The following is a 10709-nucleotide window of genomic DNA, read 5'->3' as shown; positions in this document are numbered from 1 at the left end:
CATGTCAATACATCACACTTACCAAAACTGTTTTCCACGAGTGTGCAAAGTAATGGAATTTTTTTGCTGCGTTAATTAGGTTTCAGTTAATAATCTGTAATCTGTTAGTAATCTTTATATTATTTATTAATTTTAGCAGTGAATGGTCTAATTAATGGCCGACTTTTCGTACCCATAGTATTATGAAAAAGCCAAATTTGTTTATCGATTTTGTCGGTGCTAGTTCCTTTCTTAAAAAAAATATAAACGGTTGAATAAAATAAGGAAAAACTCTCGCACACCCAAATTATTTTTTTGGGTTTTTATTTAATAAAAAAACGCCACATTTACAAATATCGTTTTATTACCGCTTATAGATAAAAACAAATTTTTAAAGACACCATATAACGTAAGATTTCGCGAAAAAGATTTATATAGAAAAAGAGTCTCTGTACATGGAAATGTCCCGCTACCTAGCGGCAGATAACACTTTCCTGGACAACCTCATCAGTCCGGAAACTGGATCCCTGCCGAAAAATTTTACCTGGATCTCTTGACCCACGTCCAACCCCAACGCCGAGGGATGAGCCACCTACAACCGGAACCAAAAAATAAACAATCATACTTAAACCTACCCCCACCCACAAATATCACACCTTTCGTTGATCAAGCTGCGAATTATGTACTAACGCGGGAGGCATGCCCGGGTAAAGAGTAACCATCACCCCTATATCCCTGACTTCGACAATTTTGGCCTTGTAAATCTCGCCAAACTCCAGCTCCGGAGCGCGTTCCGACGTCAAAATTGTGTTGATCATTTCCTTCGCTTCGTCCATGGCATTTTGATTCGGCGCGAATATTTGAAACGTCGTGTCTTCTATTTGAGAAACCTGTAAAACGCGAGAACAAACACAAAACCTCGCTTCCATCGTTCAATTGACTGTTGGCTGAAAGATTAACATTGCTTCTAACATACATTTTATTTGGCCAAAGCCACAAGTGTCAATTCGGCCAGCTTAGAACTTTTATTCAAATAACGTAGGGATACTAAAAAAACACGGATTTTAAAAGATACTGTCTAAACTTTATTAACTAATACATCATTTTGACCAAAAACATGACTCCCACACTCTTCTTAAAATTAGTAAAATAAGTAAATAAAACGGGCGTTTGACTGTACGAACCACGAAATTCTTTGAATAGGATGGAACAATATGGAATTCGCGGAATGGCTCTGAAGTGGTTTAGATCCTTCCTAACAAACCATAGGCAGTACGTTTAAATAAGGCAAAAGGGCAACTTGTTTCAAATTAAAAAATCTCAAGTCCAATCGGTTGATAGAAGCGCACCGCAAGGGACAGTACTTGGCCCTGTTTTATTTATCCTTTTTATCAATGAACTTTCTGCTCACCTGCCTAATTTGGGTTTCTCAGAGTTATCAAACTCGTGAAAACAGAATTAATTCAGCAATTCTACTGCTAAATATCTGGTTTAACACCAGCGAACTATTTTTGAATGTTCAAAAAACAAGTGTTCTGATATTCAAATGCCTACAAAACAAAAAAAGTACCTTTCTGTGAATGTCCACTTGGCAGTGGAAATAAAGAAGCATGCTAAATTTTTTGGACCAGAACTCGAGGAAACCCTATCTTGGGAAACTCAATGCTAATAAAAATATTAAAGATTGTTTTGAATAGGAAATGCATAATAAATTTCTACTATGCTCACATCCATTCGAGATTACTAGGTATTCCCTTTTGGGGAAGTTCCATGCGATATCCGTTTTTAAATTCCAAAGTCTAAGTCCTAAAGCACAATAACGCGTTTTACCACAAACCGAAACTCAATTTTACGTACTCGACGTGCCTTTCGCCAACCAAGTTGGCATCTTCAGGAGAAGATTAAAACTAAACTTAATAGAACAAATGTTATATATATATATATATATATATATATATATATATATATATATATATATATATATATATATATATATATATATATATATATATATATATATATACATCGGGAAGTGGGAGGGGGAATTACGCACTGTTCACGCAACCAATCAGCGCGTATAATGGGCTAAATGGGATTAGACCTCTGTCCTTGTTCAGTGCCTTATTCCCTCTCTTAACAATGTCTAAGCTTTCGTAGGCATCTAATTTTCTACTATTATTTACATGTTTAACTAATTTTAAATTACCTATATCTACCTTATGATTATTGTTGAACATATGTTCGGCTACACTTGATTTTTCTAATCTAGCAAATTTTAAATGAGCTAAATGTTCCTTAAATCTAACATTAATTGATCTTTTGGTTTGCCATACATATGACTTGTCACAATCATTACAACATATTTCATAAATTCCCGACTTTTCAAGGGTATCTAGTTTATCCTTGGGATTACCCAAGAGATTTTTTAATTTTGATCCGGACTGATAGACACTTCGAAGACATGCGGCCCTGAAGACTCTATCAAGTCCACTTGTATATTGGGGAGAGAAAGGAATTGAGACTACTTTTAAATTTTCCTTATCAGCTTGAAAAGTCGTTGATTTTTGAAGTTTTGTTTTTAAATCTAAATTTCCTAATTAACTTATCGATAAAACTATCTTCATAGCCATTGATTCTAGCCACCTTTTTTATAAGGCTTTTTTCCACCTCAAACCTTTCTTGATTTAAAGGAAATGTGACAAGTCTATGGACTAGAAAATTAAAACTTGCCATTTTATGTTGAAAAGCAGGGTTAGAATCATTGGTTATGTATCTTAAAGTACTAGTGTCTTTCCTAGAAATGTCAAAACCTAATCATTTTCACTGTTTTTGATGACGAGAACGTCCAAAAAAGGCAACTGCATGTTACTTTCTATTTCATATATGAATTTAATAGATGGGAAGTAATTATTCAAGTTTGAAACAAAATCATTTAAATCCATGCAAGTGTATCAAAAACCGCGAAAACATCGCGTATCTATACCATATCCTAGGAAAGTACTCGAAATTTTCTTTAGAATTATGTTCAAAATGATGCACGAAAAATTCAGCCAGGAAAGGAGATAAACAATTTCCCATGGCCGTGCCATTTTGTTGTTCATAATAGTTGTTATTATATAGAAAAATATTTTGACTCATGCAAAGCTTTGTCAAAGTGATTAGCTCTTCAATTATATCTTTACTGTAGTTATTATATTAGAGTAATTTCCTGAATTATTCCAAAGTTTCTGGTATAGGAACGCTTGGAAATAATGAGGAGACATTAAAAGATACTAAAAGTTCATGTTCATTTAGCCTTACATCTTTGATTTTACCAATAAACTCTTGCGAGTTTTTTACAGAAAAACTTTCTTTCTGATGTTTTAAATTTCCAAGTTCTGCAACCAACCACTTTGAAATATTATATGTTAGAGAACCTATAGCTGAGACAATAGGTCTCATTGTTTTTCCCACTTCCCGATGTGTATATATATAGAAAACATTTGTTCTAAGTTTAGTTTTAATCTTCTCCTGAAGATGCCAACTTGGTTGGCGAAACGCGCGTCGAGTACGTAAAATTGAGTTTCGGTTTGTGGTAAAACGCGTTATTGTGTGTTAGTACAGTGCCGACGGTTCCAGTCAAGAGTTTGAATAAGTCCTAAAGCTGGAGTGTCGACGGATACTTCGCGCAGGCCCCTCTTCAGGAAGCTTAAAATACTTAATTTAACTTGTATGTACATATTAGAAGTTTGTTTATGGGTGTATACAAAAAATAACTTACGAGAAAACTTAGATTTTCACAACTATAATATACATAACAAAGACTATTTCTCCATAAAAAAATAGAAAATATTTTAAGAACACCTGTGTTAGAGCCTAGAACAAACTTTCCCGGAAGCTACAAAGCAGTAGTAATATAAACATTTTTAAATCCTCACAAAAATTTTTTCTCCTAACACACTGTTCTTATAATTTAAAGGAATGTTTTACTCATTAATGTTTGTTTTTTTTATATAAATTTTTTTAAGTAGTTTTCTGCCTACATTGTGTACCTAATTTTGACCTACTTGACGAAATCTATAATACAATGGTTCTAAATATGTGGAATAATAAAGATATTATTATTATTATAGTCACCTGCACCCCGGTCTCCGCAAACAATTTCTTCAAGTTTATACCGCCCACGCCCAGCAGTCTGGCACGTTTGTGCGGCTCCACCTCCAATTTTTCACACACAGGCCTGTTGTCCTTCTGCTCCTTGCGCGGCTTATCTATGCAATCGTTCATTATCCCTATAATTTGAACCTTCGCGTTCGTCGCTTTCTCTAAAGCCTCCATGACGATTTTCAACGGCAATCCGGGCACCTTCACGTCCGCCTGCAACGCCGTCACACCTTTCTTTGTGCCCGCCACTAAAATTGAGGTTATGTTTCATCGGAAGCGCTTGGTCACAAAGATACCTTTAAAGTCCATATCTCCCATATAATCTTCGATTCCAAGGATATCGGTCAATAGTCTATAATCTTCGATGGTTTGGTTAGCGTGGTCGTAACGCGTCACCAAACCTATAGCGACGCCGGCCGCCGGCGCTTGAATGGGCACTCCGGCATCCATCAATGCCAAACTGCCGCCGCAAACACTGGCCATCGAACTGGAACCTACACAACGTTTCGGATCCATTACAAAACCGCATCAGTGAAATTGTCTTACCGTTAGACTCCAGAACTTCTGACGTCAATCTTATGGTAAAAGGAAAATCGGAAGGAATGACGGACATTAAGCCCTTCTCGGCGAGAGCGCCGTGGCCCATTTCCCTGCGCCCGATTGGCCCCATTCTCCCGACCTCTTTGGTCGCGAACGGCGGGAACTCATAGTGAAGAAAGAAATTCTTCTCTTTCACGCCACTTAAATATAACCCCCTCGTTAAATTCGGTTGACGATTTTTTTTAATTGATTCGAATCGGTTTTAAGACTTTATCGACAGATCGCAACGTTTTGGGTTATTGTTGCATTTTAATAAAACATGCCAAACTGACGGAACGAACAAAAACAAACTGAAATTGAAACAAAATGAACTTAATGCCAGGGATGCTAAAAAAACTCAATCTCAAGATTTCAAACGAAGACGAAACCTGTTATGGATGCTTTGGAAGAATTGAACCAAGGTTAAGCAAGAAGATAATCTCTGGTCTGCGACGTCAAATATTTTTTAGCCTACCACTGGCATACAATATACAATATAATCTAAATAATAATAATATAGTTTTAAAATTAAATTCATAGACATTTTGTAGAGCTCCAGTACTATAATAGCGATTTATTAGGTGACACATTTTTTTCTCACAAACCCTTCTATTGCCCATTGCATCATTTGATAGAGGGCACTAAAGTGCAAGTAAGTAAGTAAACATAAATACATAGAGCAAAAATAGATTTCAAAAAGTAATTCCAGTCAAAATTAGACCACACACGCATCAGTTAACAGGTGTTTGATTTGATTGTAAGGAGCTCTGAAATAATTCTCCCACACTCTCGCGTTTATTTTCATGTAGTATTGTTTTTAATAAATAACATAAATTCTCTATTCCATTCTTAACTGCATTAGTTAATAAAATAAAACAAACTACTCCAAAATAATCTTCCTTAACTTGAGTGGCAAAAACATTTGGCATATCTCTTACCTCGTCACCATACTCAAAGGATCCAACTTCAGAGAGCTCTCGTGAGAGTCCAAGGTAACTGTGCAAAACACTTGGGTTTGTCCCCTTTGGAACACCGCCGATCCATGTAGCGGCTTATACAAGTTGATAGAGCACGAAATTGGTCTCAGTTCATCCAATTCTCTGCCATCGCACCTTTTATCATTCTCAAACAGTAAATCACGAAACACACTCTTAACAGTCGAATTATAACCATCGGCGGCCAAATTCACGTCTACATCTGGGTAACTCTGTCTAATTTGATCTAAAACGTTCACACGCACTTCACTGAGTGCCTCGTCCCGCGCGATCTTGTCCAAGGCCGAGTTTTGCAATATTTCGCGCACTCGCATCTCACTCAATGACCTGAAAGCTTCGCTTATCTCTAAGCTCAGCTCTGCTGCAGGCTCGACTATTCTTTTCGACTTACCAAACTGTTTCTGCAAACTTTCAATTGCAGTAATTATATGCTGCGCCTCTTTGGTGCCCTGCTTGATTGCTTTCTGTAGGTCGGGCAACAAAATGTTATTGGCACTGCCTGAAAATGATTAGCAAAACATCAGACCACCTGTGAAAATTACTACGGAAAACTCCCAAACCTTCCAACATGACAATTGAGTTCCTTTTCGTCGCCGAAATGACCAAATTCAAGTCAGACTCTTGCAGTTCCTTCCTAGTTGGGTTCAATATGATATCATTACCGATCATACCTAACCTTACTGCGCCGACCGGACCATTCCAGGGTATATCGCTTAACGCGAGGGCCGCAGACGCCGCGTTTATAGAAATCACGTCTGGATTATTTACACCGTCCACCGCCAGCATGTTACACACTATCTGCATCTCATAGCGATAGTTATCGTTAAACAATGGTCGCAAGCTTCTGTCTATCAGCCGAGACGTTAAAATTTCCCTTTCCGTCGGGCCCAGTTCTCTCCGGAAGAAGTTGGTGGGAATGCGACCTGCAGCAGCCGATTTCTGCCTATAATCGACCACCAATGGCAGGAAATTACCGGGACTCGGTTTTGTTTTGGAAACCACTGTAACCATTACTGAAGTGTCTCCTACGGTGCCAATGGCGCATCCGTCGGCAAGTTTGGCGTACTTTCCGGTGGACAAGTTCAAATTTCGGCTGAAAATTTGATATAAACAATGGTCTACATAACCTAGACAAGTTCTCACCCGTTGGGAAAATGTACAGTGACTTCTGAAGTCTTGAGCGCATCAGTGGAATAACAACATGCATAAATTGAGTATTTTTTGTACAGCAGCAACCTTACGAAGCGTCCCGACAAATTTTTGGGGAACATTTTCGGCTTAACCAACCTAACCTATCATAGCTAGTTTATTACTTTTAATGGCCATAATTCCATAAGGTCGTTCGGCCAGCTTCCAACAACAGATAACTATATTCCAAAATTCCTAAAGGATGACTTCATAAATAAAGGGTCTGGAAAGCTCCATCATCCTCTAGGTGTTTTGACATACAAAATGACGAATGGCTCCAGCAATTATCTCATACGGGATATCCGACCCATCTGGCCTGCATCCCGGAAGTCGGGAGTGGACGAATGATCCTAACAACTTTGACCAACCAATACTTTGAAACGCAATATTGAATTGATTCAAAATTGGGATTTTATTAGGTCCAATCAGCTATCTGTGAAACGCAATATTGAATTGAATTAGGTCCAATCATATAGTTATTAGATAATATGGTGGCCGTACTGCGGTAAAAATTGTTGCACCGCAATCGGCATTGATATTTTCGTAGAGAAGGTAATAATTTTCGTCGCATGCATATAGCAACTAGACGATTAGAGGCCCTGCCTATGCTAATAATACAGGAACTCGTGAAGTGTCTCAAAATTTCTAGATCTGTTGAATATGCGCATGTCCAAGATTTGAAATTTTTTTGAAGCTAGTGTTGTGTCAATCTTTCTTTTAACGAGAACCGAATCAATCAGTTGCCGATTCCGTAAAGGGCCGAATTATTTTAATCAACCATTCATTTCAATACTTTTTGTTGCCAACAGAAGCGGCAATAGTCACTGAATCCGAACAGTCCGAACGACCGATTCAGATTCAGTTGTGTGTTGTGTCTATGTGTTCTGTTTGCTGTTTTAGTTAGTATAATATTTATCTGTGTTCTGCTTTTTATTGCATCATGATTTTATGAAAATAGGTACTACGTATTGGGTTGTACGAGTAATACATTAATTTGTTTAAATGAAATACCTGTGTGGAACTGAATATTTCATTTAATATTCAATTCAACACATAAACAAATCTACCGATCGATGTCGCAAGTCAATGCTAGAGAAAAATTATAACAATATTCCCATCCCTCTTCCGTGGCCTGTCTCAGTCATGCATTTAAATCTTAAACCATTCAAATAAAACGTATTCCGCACGGCGAATTCGATTTGTTTTGGTACGGTCAATCAATGGGTCGTTCTGTAGTCGGTCACTTTAAACCGGTCAGGGCGACAGCGAGAGCGAACAAGGTGATCGAACTGTTACGAACAAGCGGGATTCGGTCGTTTGATACTATGAAGTGATTGAATCAAAGTGACCGAATTAATCGCCATTGACACAACTCTACTTCCAACAACCAACATGGCCACTGCCAGGTCGTCAGTGTTTGGATGCTGCATTTTTGCGTCCGTATTTTCTCAAAATATATCGAAATTCCATTAAATTTTCAGGCAAAACAGGAATTAAGGGTGGAAAGCCGTTGTTTAAAAAATTATATATATATATATATATATATATATATATATATATATATATATATATATATATATATATATATATATATCCGTTCGCTCGTTGAACTCCGACTGGAATCCTGCAAATCCTGCATCCGACTGGAAACCTGCAGACGTTTCGCCAAAATCTCACTTCAATGCTCGCGCTCCGAAAACACTTCGAATATATATATATATATATATATATATATATATATATATATATATATATATATATATATATATATATATATATATATATATATATACATACTACGGTGGTTAAGTCTTCCTTCAATAGACCTTTTACATTGAATAGCTCCTCCGGTTGCGTTAAGTCCTCCGTATACGGAAGACCTAACGCATCCTACGTTAAAACAACCGAAACATCGATCTGGTTCGTCTACCAAAATTTGAGAGGGATGAGTTTTAGCTGTTTTTCGGCTATTTTGTATATATTAGTTCAGCGGTTTGACACCTCGACGATCGTCGCTAGCGGCACTCGTATATTTTCATGCGTATATGTTATAACTACACTTCGGTGAATAGGTCCTCCCATGTATACAAAATTGTCGTTTTACAGTATGTTACTCCTCCATAAAAGTGACAACACTGTTTGACGTGGTATACTTAAATATACATCTTTTGTATTTGTTATTTACATTTTTTCAAATTTTTATTGGTAGGTATATTGTTATTTAAAGTTTAGAGACGAAATAAAATGAACTAACATCGAAAATAAACGAATCTTTATTTAGAATTTGTTTGTCTTTGTAACACAATAAAAAATAAAATACAGATATCCTTTTGGATTTTTTGGTGGCTAGGGTATGGTATATAATAAAAGTACCTATAATATGCCATATAATCCAAATACAACACATATACAATATACCGAGAGAATAGTTAAACTGAGGCCATATATTAAAAAAATTGCAGAACTTAACATAAGTACTGTTGAAATGAAAAATTCCTCTAAATTAATGGGTTTATAGATTACTTTTTTGTATATTGATTCTGAATGAAAACCTTTATTTTTAACCAGTTTTTATTGTGCAGAATTTTAGGATTTCAAGAAATAAGATTTAGACATTCACCTTTTTTAGGAGGACATTTCATTTTAATGTGACCTTTAAAAAAATTCATAACTAAATTTTTCTGCTCTGTTGTCCATGGAACTAGCTTTCGAATTTTTGGTTTTTGAATACTGTCCGAATCCAGCTTACTTTTTTCAGAATTTCCAAGTAGATCCTGCGCATTTGACGTGTCTAGATGTGTCTCGTCATTTTGTTTTTCAGTAGCCTCCCAATTTTCGATTCCATGCTCATTTTCTTTTGATTTTGGTTTATCAGACATATCCATTAAATTTTCTTCCAAATTTATCTCAATCTCATCTAGCGATTTGCCTTTAAAATGACCAGCTTCACCATTTTCCATAAGTATAAGTAATTTGGAAATTCTAGAAGTTTGATAAATATCGTCGGGTAGGCGATACGACTGTCGATGTATACCCAAAGTGTGACCCATAAATGAGGCCAATTGCTCCATGTCGTTTTCAGACATGTTAAATAATTGAGTTAAAGTTGCCAAATGTTTTCGAAGTCGGGTACAGGTTAGAGCATCCGGGTTTTTAGCTCCACAGAGTGAAGCGTGTTTTCTTAATGCTTTATAACCCACAATTGGCTCAGATGACTTAGGATTTGCGAATAAGTAAATATTGGACATTTTCAGAATCTTACTTCTACACCTTAAAACCATGTTTAAGTGTTCTTGTACATCCTTGCTAATTAATATTGGCACTCCCCTTCCCCTTTTACCTCTTATGACAATACGCTTAAAACTGCTCATTAGAATTTTTTCAGTTTCTGAAATAACTTCGCCAAATTCTTCATATGCCTGAGAATTCTCATGATGAATTATTGATTTGTAAGTGTTTACTAAAAGTCTCTGCAACTCTCCCGGACGTCGTCTATTCAGTAAAATTATTCTGCAGTAGATGGTTTCTATTAAAGTAGTATATGATTTTTCATCACTGGAGTTTTCTTGCAATTTGTAGAGTGCATCATCAGCTTTTTTTATCAAGTAATCTTTTAGTAGTTTAAGATCAGTGGCAAGGGGTACTAGAGTGACTTTATTCCATTTATTTATATTAAGATCACTAGAAGCTTGGTTGGAAACATCAAATTTCCAGTTACCATTTATTAACTGTATTAGAGTTTTAAGGTCAGCCTCTTGTGTTGCAGAATATGTAGATGCAAGGTAATCAGATTTTTTAAAGCTGTATACTAGTGCGATATCGCAA

The 10709-nt window shown here is 36.4% G+C and overlaps 1 protein-coding gene across 2 annotated transcripts; it reads right to left on the bottom strand.

Annotated features, from left to right (window-relative positions):
* Positions 1-325: 325 nt before the first annotated feature.
* Positions 326-7022, bottom strand: LOC132706565 (polyribonucleotide nucleotidyltransferase 1, mitochondrial). Of its 2 annotated transcripts, none has more exons than XM_060677951.1 (8): positions 6840-7022; positions 6257-6789; positions 5640-6195; positions 4669-4862; positions 4419-4616; positions 4096-4370; positions 636-869; positions 326-571 (listed from the first exon to the last, which is right to left on the bottom strand). In XM_060677951.1, exons 1-8 carry the CDS (start codon positions 6965-6967, stop codon positions 449-451), a joined length of 2241 nt encoding a protein of 746 aa, XP_060533934.1. In that variant the 5' UTR covers positions 6968-7022; the 3' UTR covers positions 326-448. The 2 variants fall into 2 exon arrangements, with proteins under 2 accessions (XP_060533934.1, XP_060533943.1); XM_060677960.1 differs by having other exon boundaries at positions 437-571; positions 625-869.
* Positions 7023-10709: the final 3687 nt, after the last annotated feature.

The sequence above is a fragment of the Cylas formicarius genome, unplaced genomic scaffold, assembly GCF_029955315.1.
Source record: "Cylas formicarius isolate icCylForm1 unplaced genomic scaffold, icCylForm1.1 PGA_scaffold_10__41_contigs__length_53128322, whole genome shotgun sequence".
Taxonomy (NCBI): Eukaryota; Metazoa; Arthropoda; class Insecta; order Coleoptera; family Brentidae; genus Cylas; species Cylas formicarius.
Note: the sequence above shows the minus strand (reverse complement) of the source record. Positions and strands in the feature narration are given on the sequence as shown.

Bases quoted from the DNA above. Each gene is read 5' to 3' on its own strand.
- LOC132706565 (XM_060677951.1), bottom strand. From the start codon at position 6,967: ATGTTCCCCAAAAATTTGTCGGGACGCTTCGTAAGGTTGCTGCTGTAC. The intron at 6,790-6,839 runs GTGAGAACTTGT...TCAAATTTTCAG, and splicing joins ACTGTACATTTTCCCAACGG to CCGAAATTTGAACTTGTCCA. The intron at 4,617-4,668 runs GTAAGACAATTT...AACGTTGTGTAG, and splicing joins AGAAGTTCTGGAGTCTAACG to GTTCCAGTTCGATGGCCAGT.